The sequence below is a fragment of the Erythranthe guttata genome, chromosome 12 (genome assembly GCF_056151865.1).
Source record: "Erythranthe guttata isolate IM_541 chromosome 12, IM_541, whole genome shotgun sequence".
Lineage (NCBI taxonomy): Eukaryota > Viridiplantae > Streptophyta > Magnoliopsida > Lamiales > Phrymaceae > Erythranthe > Erythranthe guttata.
Window position 1 is genome coordinate 3,274,805 of NC_142544.1, and position 12,256 is coordinate 3,287,060.

General features: G+C 35.5%; 2 protein-coding genes across 3 annotated transcripts; both read right to left on the reverse strand.

Moving 5' to 3' along the window:
- Positions 1 to 271: 271 nt before the first annotated feature.
- LOC148766239 (uncharacterized) lies at positions 272 to 2,963 on the reverse strand. The gene is made up of 3 exons (XM_088826871.1): positions 2,478 to 2,963; positions 2,172 to 2,396; positions 272 to 626 (listed from the first exon to the last, which is right to left on the reverse strand). The coding sequence occupies exons 1-3, from the start codon at positions 2,757 to 2,759 to the stop codon at positions 561 to 563; spliced, it is 573 nt and encodes a 190-aa protein (XP_088682997.1). The 5' UTR covers positions 2,760 to 2,963; the 3' UTR covers positions 272 to 560.
- Positions 2,964 to 8,405: 5,442 nt separating this feature from the next.
- Positions 8,406 to 9,684, reverse strand: LOC105966497 (stress response protein). Of its 2 annotated transcripts, none has more exons than XM_012991050.2 (2): positions 9,544 to 9,684; positions 8,406 to 9,089 (listed from the first exon to the last, which is right to left on the reverse strand). In XM_012991050.2, exon 2 carries the CDS (start codon positions 9,065 to 9,067, stop codon positions 8,618 to 8,620), a length of 450 nt encoding a protein of 149 aa, XP_012846504.2. In that variant the 5' UTR covers positions 9,068 to 9,089; positions 9,544 to 9,684; the 3' UTR covers positions 8,406 to 8,617. The 2 variants fall into 2 exon arrangements, with proteins under 2 accessions (XP_012846504.2, XP_088683164.1); XM_088827038.1 differs by having other exon boundaries at positions 8,406 to 9,085; positions 9,544 to 9,657.
- Between the last annotated feature and the right edge of the window lie 2,572 nt (positions 9,685 to 12,256).

A 12,256-nucleotide genomic window follows, 5' to 3' on the forward strand; every position in this document is an offset into this window, starting at 1 on the left:
TTTTACAATTAAAATTTATTTTAAAAAAAAGATCTTATTTGTTAATAAGAGGGAGTCGATGACAACAACAACAACGAGTCAACGACGTAAAGAGCTCGATAACGTAGATGTAGTAAAATATAATATAGTAACTGATAATTATATATACAAATAAATATTGGCAATCTAATTAATATACACCCCCTACTCTAAAAAAAATTAGTTTAAAATGTATCAAATGGGTCAAATTAAATCTCCCCTGTTTGTACTTCATGCAATAAAGATCAGAAAATTTAAAAAAAATTAAAATAAAATAAAAAATGAAATGAAATGAGAAGAATGTGAGGTTGTTTAACTCTTGAACCATATATAGCAACATGGTATCACAGAAGATTAAAAAAAGGAACAAAATCTAAGCTAGTACAAAAATTATCTGTGTTTCCAAAAACATGAGAGCTGAGTATAATAATATATCCTAAATCGATGCCTTTCTCATGTAATAATAAACAGAAGTAGTTCTCTCCATGAGATGTATATATGAATATTAAATAAATGAAAAAAAAAAAATTGCAGGCTTTGATTCATAATTTACTTCCTGATGTAATTGCCTTGTTCTCCCCTTGCTTTGGATTTATATTTCGCAATCCCTGAAACAATATACGAAAATACAAATCGATAGAGGATTATCATCGAAGATGCAAGACTCATTTAATAAACAAACAAGCCACGATAAGATAAGATATCTCCGTAAATTTTGTTTTACCGAATACCGGGAAAAGCAGGGAAGTAATATATAGGAAACTAGATGAAAGACTAATGTATGATGATCGGGTAAATATTAATCTGCTTTCATCTTCTCAAACAACTAAATCGGTTACTGAATAACCTGTATCAAAGAGACTAATTGAAGTCTATTTATATGCATTTTTGTGAAAGATGGAGAGATCGACACAGAAAGAGAGAGGTGATTGTGTTGCTCACATCAAATTAACGGCCACTTAAAATTTTCACGTATTTTATGTTATGAACTATGTTTCGACATTAAGCAGTAATCATAAGTAGACCTCAAGCATTAGGAACTCAAAAGAAAGCTAAAATATACTGTTAATACATGGTTTTGGCAAGTAAAATTGGCAACTTTGCCTTTGAAGGAATGTTATAAAGAGAGACTAATTCGGTATATACCTTTCACTAGAACATTACTGAAATCCCTTCGGAAAAGAACAGTAATTTTACCTCATTTCTACACCAAATAAAGCGAAAAGAATTGAATAATTAATGGATATTCAAACCAACAGCTCAAGATTTAGTCTTTTGCATGTCAAAAAAACCCTTTATTCATATTCACAACATAGGTACAAGTTCAGGCTGATGGGGTTTCATTCGGTGCCTTAGTGGTGGACTTTGTACTTAGTAAGGGCACAAACGGAATATAGCTGAGCCCAACCGAATGTAAGGTAGTAACTTGTTACTTGCTCTTGGTTAAAACTTAAAACTAACACTACCACTTATTCTTTTGTCCCTTTCTTCATTTCTTTTTTGTTATAAAGTTGAATTATATTAGTTGTAGTATTGGAAAATTGGAACAGAATTTTATGAGGTTCGCATTTACATGAGGTAAATGTGCAAATAACTGAACCATCTTCACTTACAAAATTCAAGTGTCGCGCAAGGAAAGAAATCCAAGTTACACCCACCAACTTGTAATATGCAATATAGAACAACATATGCATACCGAAACCGAACAAGCAAACATATACGCACTAACTAGGTTTATCGTTCGCATTCTTCACTATATACAGTGATCCCAATTCAGCATAAACAAAGATCATTTACACGCATTACGGTATCGAGAATCACTTTGAGTTGATCGTTAGCTAATCATTTTCGACTTGCCGTAAATATGGTTGTATATACAGTGATCCCAATTCAGCATAAACTAAATAGATTCGCGTTTCTTAAATCTTAATCAACCATATTTACGGCAAGTCGAAAATGATTAGCTAACGATCAACTCAAAGTGATCCTCGATACCGTAATGCATGTAAACGATCTTTGTTTAAAGATCACCACACCCTACAATCATATCCAACCAAGTGCACAGTATACCAAATTCGTTTCAGTTCAAAATCTTTGGAAACACCAAATACCTAATTATAACAAATAATTTAATTTAGGGCAAAAGAACTGACCAATGAGACGGAGGAATGGAGAGGAGGGGGGTCGAACTTGAGGTAGCGAGCAGACATCCGAGCGATCTCGGAAATGGCGTCCTCCCTAACTTCAGGCAACTCGCTCGTCAAATCCTCGTACGCCGCCACAAACGCCTCCTGCCAAAAGCCAGCCAATCTCACGCGCTGGCTGTTGGTGTACACATCCCACATATGCTTCACCAATTTCTCCCTCTCCTCCAAATCCTAATTCAGAAGATTAATTAAATTTAAAAAAAAAAAAAAACAGAATTCAAACCCTAAGAGAGAGAATCGCGGGGGATATACGAGAACGTCGAGATCTTCGGCGGAGGGGGAGTTGTAGTCGTCGTTGAAGCGGCTCTCGAGATCTCCAGCGGACCACCGGAGGGAGACGGTGCCGGTGAGCATTGACCAGAAGGCGAGCAGTAAAATGGCGGCGAGCGCCCAGAATTTGTAGCGGCCGCGGCCGAAGATGGTGGAGGAATCGGAGGAGGAGTCCTTCCTGGACGAAGACGACGACGATGATGATGACGAAAGCAGTGACGAAGACGTGGGCGTGGATACGGGGAGGACGTCATCATCCCTCATCTCGAATTTAAATGAATAATAATAATAATAGTACGGAGAGAAATACAGATGAATGATTCGAGGTTGAAGCTTTCAGATCAATGGAGGCGTCGATCTGAACCATGGATCGGGTGGGGGTGGGGGTGGGGGTGGGGGGTGGGGGGTTGATTTTCCGGGGAGGAGGAGAGGGAGTGGGATTTGATGTAAATTGTGGGCCACCACAATAAAATACTCCTGCCGGCGAGGGAGTCCGTTAAATATTTTTTTAATTGGGAAATGTATTTATATTTTAATTATTAAGAAAATGAATTAGTGTATGGAATTTGGAATGAAATTGACCATCTCCGGTTTCGATTTTGGAACAATATTTTCTATCGGGAATTTTGTTAAAAATTTCTTTGATTCTTTTTTTCAAATTTGATTGGATTTGGAATCGGGCGTTGACTTTTTTTTTTTTTTTGAAACTTTTTTTTTTCCTGAAATTTTTTTCCGGCGGGTCAACCACCGTTGACCGCCGGTCCCCGGCGTTGACTTTTTTTTTTTTAATTGTTTTTCTTAGAAAAAAAATATTTAAATTAATATTACGGTCTTGGCTACTAAATTACTGTCTCAGACAGTAATATTACTGTTTGGGACAGTAATATTATGAATATTATTTTTCCGAACAGTAATATTATTAATATTATTGTCCAAGACATTAAATTACTGTTGGAGACAGTAGTTTAACATCCAATGCACTAATATTAATTAAAATAACTTTTTTAAGGAAAAAAAAAGTCAATTAATAGTTAAATTACTGTCTCCGACAGTTAAATAACTGTCGGAGACAGTAATTTAGCAACGAATACAGTAATATTAATTAAAAATATTTTTTTAAGAATAAAAAAGTCAATTAACAGTTAAATTATTGTCTCCGACAGTTAAATAACTGCTGGAGACAGTAATTTAGCAACGAATACAGTAATATTAATTAAAATATTTTTGAAGAAAAAAAAAACAAAAGAGTCAATTAACAGTTAAATTACTGTCTCCGACAGTTAAATAACTGCCGGAGACAGTAATTTAGCAGCCAAGACAGTAATATTAATTAAAATATTTTTTATGAAAAAAAATTATAAAAAAAAAAAAAAAAAAAAAAAATCTACGCCGGAGACCTGGCGGTCAACGGCAGTTGACCGGCCGGAAAAAAGTGTCAGGAAAAAAAAAATCAACGCTGGAGATCGGCGGTCTCCGGTGGTCAACGCCGGTCAACGGCGGCGACCGGCGGTCTCCGGTGGTGGCGGGTCAAAATTGGGATCAAAATTGAAATTAGGGTTAAAATTGGTTAATTGATGAAATTGGGCTAAATTGGGGTGTAAATCATGAAATTGGAGTTAAATTGGGTTTCAATGAATTGGGGGTAATTTTGGTATATATAAAAGGATTTTCCTTATTTGCAAATAAGTTTGAATGAGTTGGATTTATTTGAAAGACAAAAAAATTGGATGTCCCTCTTTTAATTAAGTGCCCTTGTCATGGGCCTATTTGCCATTAACCCAATTTTCAATCCGATTTAATTTCTAAATACTCCTGGATTTTTTTATTTTTTTTTTCGAAAGTTGAATGTAAAATTATTTTTTCTTTTTTATTTTTTTTTTTTTTATTTTTTTTTTTTGAGATAAAATGTAGAATATTAATTAGGCATCTTGGCCAAAAGAGTTGGGAGACTATCCCCTTCCCTACCGATTACAGATGCAACAGATGTTGCTAGACAATGGGCTATCTTATTCCCATTTTGTTTCACAAAAGAGAATGAATGATTATCAAAGCAATTAAGGACACTACCACATTCCTGAATCAAAGCGCCATACGTCGAGAAACTCTCTTCATCACACTTAAGAGCGGTGATCACTTCAAGGCAGTCTCCTTCGAAAATTACCGATGGCCATGCCTTCTCTTTGGCCGTCATGATCGCATGTAAAGCTGCCCTAGCTTCGCCCTCAACTGGTCTTGGACGTCCAAGGAGTTGTCGTCGCCTCCACCAAACACACTCTCCATTTGAATCCCTTGCTACTATAGCGACATTATAGAGATTTTTGCCGACTGGAAATGCAGCGTCAAAATTCACCTTTATAGTGCCAGCGTTTGGAGGACGCCATGAATCTGGAAAAAGTCTCGTGTTATCTTGTCGGACATAAAACTTTGCCCTATTGTATTCCTCGCGAAAGAGTTTCCCCCAGGCCAACATGTCTCCGGCGGCCATGCTCGTCGAACCATGCACATCCTGATTGCTGTTATGCCAAGCTTTCCAACTCAAGATTACCGCAAGCTCAACTTCATCACTAGAACACTTTCCCATTAACTGTTCGAGCCATGTCGAATAGTTAGAAATCTCTAGTTCAAGACAAGATTTGTCAAAAGGTGGAGCGCTCCAAATACTATCCATCCCATTACATACACTGACCACATGCATAATTGTTTCATTCGTATCACCACACCGAATACATGCAGCACTATTACTAACTCTTCTCCGATATAATTCATGCGATGTTGGTAAAATTCCATTACACGCCCGCCACACAAAAATACGAACTTTTGGGGGAAGTTTCATATTCCAAATAAGATTCCATTGTTTTCTCTCCACTCCACTTCCAGAACCATTAGCCCCACCATTACCATGATGACTAGCTGCAAATGTATTATGGTAACATGATTTGACATCAAAATTTCCATTCCGGGAGTAGTGCCAGACATAACGATTTTCCGCTTCAAAGTTACCTATCGGAATTCGCCAAATCCTCTCTTTATCAACTTGCCAAAACACTTTGTTTATAATATTTTCATTCCACACTTTCCGGCGATAATCCACAAGGTCCGACACTTTATCTGGGAAAGATGTGTGAATGGGGCGCTTTGTAATATTTTGAAGGCCCCATCTGTGTGAAGCCATGCATCTCCCCATATTGCCGTAGACTTACCATTGCCGATCCTTTTCCTTAAACCATTTTCCAGAAAAGGTCTAGCATGGAGTATACTCCGCCAAATAGAGGAAGGTCGCACCCCAAGGTCTGCTTTCAGAAATTCCGTTGTTGGATAATAACGAGCTTTAAGAAGTCTCGCCGCTAAAGAGTCGGGACACGTAAGGAGACGCCATCCTTGTTTAGCTAGAAGTGCCAAGTTGAAACTCTTTAGATCTCTAAATCCCATTCCTCCAGCGTTTTTCGGGGCACATAGTCGACTCCATGAGATCCAGTTCATCTTGTTATTAGTACTACCATCACCCCACCAGAACCGCCTGATTGCCATTTCAATATCTCTAATCAGCGTACTGGGCAGAACAAAACAACCCATTAAATATGTCGGAATGGATTGGAGAACGGCTTTAATCAGAACCTCTTTTCCCGCTTTTGACAACTGTTTTTCACCCCAACCTTTGATTCTAGTCCATACCCTATCCCGAAGGAAACTAAAAATTTCCTTTTCTGAACGACCAACCATTGCCGGCATTCCTAAGTACTTGTCATGAGCCTCGACAATATTAAAACCAAGAATATGCTGAATGGAATGCTTCAAATCCTCCAAAGTTCCTCGGCTGAAATTCATAGAGGATTTATCCACATTAATAATCTGACCAGATATTCTAGCATACCTTTCTAGCACATATTTCAGCCTAGTTGCTGCATTCACTGTCGCGTGACAGAAGATGAGCGTATCGCCCGCAAAACAAAGGTTAGATATCACTGGAGCCCCCGGAGCAATTTTAATCCCTTCCAAGCGCCCCCTATTATTCTCGTGCTCAATCATCGTCACCAGAATCTCTGCACACATAATGAATAAATATGGCGACAGTGGATCTCCTTGACGGAGGCCGCGGGACGGACGGATAAATCCACATTGCGAACCATTCACAAGAAAAGAGTAAGTAACAGTAGATACACAAAGCATTATAAGTTCGACAACGGAGTCATGGAAACCAAATCTCATCAAAACTTGACGAAGAAACCCCCATTCGATTCGATCATACGCTTTGCTGATATCCAATTTTACGGGCATAAAATTATGATTTTTCCTAATTTTAGTCCTAATAAAATGATTGACTTCAAAGGCGACAAGAATGTTATTTGATAAGACGGTTTGGAACAAAAGGAGATTGGGTGGGAGAAATAATATTATTTAAGATAGACTTTATACGATTAGTAATCATTTTAGATCCAATCTTATAGATGACATTGCTAAGACTAATGGGACGAAAGTGAACGACACGTTTTGGATTTTTCACTTTAGGAATGAGCACAATGTGGATGAAATTAAGATTTTCAGGGATGCGTCTCATATTTAAAAATTCAAGAATGCATTTAGTAACCTCTCGGCCAATAATACGCCAATATTTTTGGTAAAAAATAACTGGCATACCATCTGGTCCAGGAGATTTAAGAGGAGCCATCTGAGAGAGAGCTGTAGTTACCTCTTTAGAAGTATAAGGTTGGATCAACATTTGATGTGCCTCGTCTGATACTCTGGGGTTCATTAATTCCACAACCTCTCTCATCTCCTCTTATCTTATTTACACGATTTCTGGTTGAGGCCTTAGAATAGAAAAAAGATGTGTTACGGTAGCCCTCTTGAACCCACTGAATTATGCTTCTCTATCTCCAATACATATCAAGGTCGCCGTATAATTGCTCAAGTTGCTTCTGGAGGACAGAGATTTCCGCTTTACTTTGTACAGTCACGTGACCCAACTGTATAGCATGAAGTTTCTCCTGTATTTCAGCAATTCTTTTTATGTTATAATTTTTTTACACTCCAATTTCTATTTTTTAAGAATGCAATTGGAACTAATTTCACTTAAAAAATAATTGTTTTCAAAGGTACTAATTTTCATTCCACCTAATTCGGGTTTCCACCTATACTTATTTGTCAGGTCGTGTTATTGGGCTTAGACCCGTTTGGCCAAACTTATTTAAACAACTAATAAGTTCCAAAAGTCTGATAAGTTGTTCCAAGAGCTAATAAGTTGTTGAATCTTATTTGCATAATTAATCTTTAAAGTGTTTGGATAATGAGCAAACATTCGTTATACTCGTTTTCATCAGCAACTTTATGAAACTATGTTTATTCAATTTTTTAATGAAATATAAATATATTTAAATTAGTCATATTTTCATTTTTACTATATAAGTTTGGAATGATAGTATTTCAACTTCATGGTAGAACTCCCTACCTGCATTAACAAGTACAGCAAAAAACCATGTGACAGCAAATACCAGAACCATATGCATCACCATCCTTATACGTACATCTTTCTCGAAAGATATCACGAAATTAAATTCGATTTCGCAATTCTCGACACACTTCGTTAGTTCCTTCTAGTTGTACTAGAAGTGTAACATACTTGTAATAAAACGAACAAATACTTTCACCTCCTTACCAACAATGTAGATAAAGCATGTTCGTTTAAATAAAGACCTTGTTTGATGTTCGATTAGTCAGGTCGGCACCAAAACTTCATACCGGTCCAAAAAAATTGAGAAGAATGAACATTTATCTCAGTTTATTCACAAATGGACCCTCGTAAAATTAAATTATGTTATCTTGACTAATCATATTCCGGCAACCAAACCCAGCCTTAGACATGGCGGGGAATTTGGGTTAAAAAAAAAACACGGAAATTAAGGAGACTTCACATGACTAACGAATAACAAACTTCAGTCATTTTTTCATCTCGATCCGATTCCAAATCGACCCTCACAAAAGGGCTGCCGGTTTTACATTCAACATTACACTATGTAAAGGAACACTCAATTTTCCTTGCACAAGAGAGCCTCGTAAAATTCATTCAAATCATAGCAAAAAAAACATCCAACAAAAAAAAAAAAAAACCCATTAATCGTATAACATCAAAAACAACAATCACAGTCAAACGGGCACAAAGGGGTACCTCCAGCATCCGATTTCCCATAGCCCAACTCGTCCTCCGTATAAATAGTTAGTCCATCTGCAGTCTTTTTCCTCGGTCCACCTTCCGAGCTGTTTTTCCTCGATCGAGAAGAAGACCGGTCAACAATACCACTCTCTTTCAAGGTTTTGATCTTATTAGCACTGTTATCTGTTACCCTACTCCATTCATGCGATTTCACATTCGAAGTTGATACCTTAACGGGCTTCTTCGTATCGGGCTTCTTCGTTTCGACTTTCGTGTCGTTTTCAGGCAGCTTTCTCTTCTTCCCGGCGAAGATTTTGTCGATCTCGGTGCCTTTCTTTTTCGGTTTGAAAGAGGGCTTCTGTTGTACGGAAGGACCCTTGGGCGAAACCTTGGGCTGCTTTTTCGATGAAGTCTCTTTCGTCATCTTAACCTCGTAAATTCACTATCTGCAAAAAGAAGTCGATTTTCGAGAACTCATTTAGGATATAAAGAACAATAGCAAGAACTTATTACCCTAAATTTCTCCTTCATAAAAAATACTAGCACCTACTGAGCAGGACAAGATAGCTAGAAAAATTAATTATAGTTGAAACATGATAAAAACACATTAACCCTAATTTTTTTATTTTTTTTATTTTTTGATAATAAAAGATATATTTCAATAAAAAGCCATAAGGCGAATGAATACAAAGGATTATATCTGCTGCTACTGTTGAGATATTGGAAGATGCAACCTACTTCTCGCAAATTTTCCCCCAAAATAAAAAACCCTAAATTTGAAAATTAAAAATTAGAAAATTAAAACCCTACAAATTCAGATGCACAGTTGAAATCAATTTACTTCAGAGGTGAGAAGTAAAGAAACGGAAGAAGAAGAAGAATAGAGGAAAAAAAGCTTACCTAGGAATCGAAGTGCCGACGTCGGAGCCGCCGCCGCAGACGGTTGTGAGAGAAGGTTTTATATTCAAAATGGTCTAAAGATTTTAGAACCAAAAGCCCAATCAAGAGCAGCCCACTTAATATTTGGAAATTCAGATTTTTGTTTTCCCTTGTTTTTTTTTTTTTTTTTTTTTTTTCTTTTTATTAATTGGGATAAATTACAATCACTCTCCTGATTTAGTGGAACCTTTTAGATTAAATCAAATATTCTCAAGTTTGTATCAATTTTATTTCATTTGAGCTCCATATTGTGAAGCAAGATGATCAGATTATGTGTTTTTTGGCTTGTATATCAGATTGTGGTGCATCATAAACTGTAAATTTGCACCAAACGAGTATAAACTAGAGAACATTACCAGAATCTAGAAGATTATGTTGAATTTGACTTCATAAGAGTGAACGTGTAAGAAGATTCATAGTTGTTGAGCAGTTGTAATTACCCAAATATGAGGGGAAGTTTTGTAATTTGACATTTCCTCATGAGTTGTTGTAATTTACCATATTTTTTTAGATGCACAAGGGACGAAATGGGAATGATATTTTCGTGTTCTGTCAATTTGATTTAATAAAAATCATTTTAAATACTTTTCTTATAACTCAAATTTTTATTTCAAAATTTTTCCGAAAATTTTCACTCCAAATTAAATTTTCATTTTTGAATTTCAGATTCCAAATCTCAATCCAATTTGGGAATTCCAAAGAAATAATTACGCTTATAAGTTATAAAATAACTAGAAGAAAACAAATTGAAGTATAGGTGAGAAAAAAAGATGGTACAATTCATTCTAATATGAATATTTCTAATATTGGAATGAGTATTTTCATTCCAAATTTTGAAATTCCTACTTCTCATTTTTTTGTTTTTTCTTCCAAACGAAATTGAAATTTCTTCGTTTACAAGAAATAATTATTCCGAGGATCCTAATTTCATTCGGGTCCATCCAATTTTCATTTCATATTCTCGCAACGACTCTAATTTATAAGTCCATTTAAGATTAAAAAAAATCTCAGGCAATGTTTGGTATTATTTTTATTTTGTTTCCATTGATCCTCCAAAACAAATTTATATTTATTATACTTCTCAAAACAATCTCAAAACTTTTTTTCTCCTTCAGATATGATGTGACTGCTAGAGTAAAATCGTTTGACTGCTACAGTAAAAAAATTCTTCACTAAAAAACAAATAAATATCACTTCATCTTTCAATTTTTTTCTTCTAAAATACATTTTTCTAACACTTTTAAACATGATGTGAGCAACTTGGCCTAGCACCCTCCTTGGACACCTCCCCCCTATAGTAGTAGTGAAATGGACAAAACCAGCAAAATGACCACTAGACATTGAAAATGCCGAGGGAAACAACTTTTTTATTTCTCAATATTTTATATCTTATTCAACTTATTTTTTAACCAAATTTTTTTCTAACATTAATTATATTATTATCTACCCGTAGAAACTGGAATTTTATTTTTCCGACTTGTAATTATTTTTATTTGATTTTTTCATTCGAAAATAATTTTAATTACCAAATAAATAGAGAAAAATATCGATATACATTTAAAAAATCACGAAAATTATGCCAAATAATTCCTGTTGATATTACAATAATTGTATTTTGTCTCATTCTAAAATATAAACAAAACATTACTTTCATTCTCAAATTCTTCCTCCAAAACATATTTCCTCAAAATGAAATCAAAGTAAGTTCCAAAACGCTTCCAAACATTGCCTCAATTTGCCACCTTATATTTACTATAGCACTCTTTCCCGCAAATTAGTAATTGAACTCTACGTAATTAGACTAAAAGAATCTCGAATAGAAGTATCAAGTAGTTTAGTTTGATTTTCAACTTTAGAAAAAGGTTAGTATAGTTGTCGGAACCATATGGCTCAATGTCAAATAATTCATCGTTTTCTAGGTCGAATTTGTCACACACAACTTATACCTAATGTGGTTTACATATTTCGTACATTTTGTAAATTATTGTACTAAAGGTTTTACCAATTTACCTAATGCACATACATAACTGGTGGTGAGCCCTACAAAATAAGAGGTCCGAACTAAATGATGTAGTTAGTATTTTGACGATCAAGTGAGTAACAGTAAGGGATTTAACAGTATAATTTATATCTTACACGTAGGGGTGGTCATTCGAATCGGGTCGGATTATTCGGGTTTTTTATATAAAAATCATTACCCGAACCCAACCCGAAATAACCGGGTTACATTGGGTTGGTTCGGGTTTCTTTTTTTTTCTTCTCTTTTTTTTTTCTTTTCAGGCACCAATATTCAATAATAATGTTGATATACGAACTATTACCTATTACAAAGCCATTTATTCATTATAAAAATAATAAAAAATTAGTTGCCAATATAAAAATTTGAACTACTAAACAACTTGTTGCAATATAAAAAAAGAATTGGAAGCTTCAACCCAATAATAAATAAATAAATAGAATATATAGATGATATAACATCAGATGGGCTGGAAATTGGGTTGGGCTTGGGTGAAAGTGAGCTATGTAGTTTAGTTTTTTTTAGTCGGGTACCCGGTTAGGAATACTAAAACCCGGACCCGACCCGGTTTAAGAACACCAAGTACCCGAACCTGGTAGACTTGAAAATTACCGATCCAGTCGGATAAAATTCGACTAGGTCGGGTCACAACCCGAA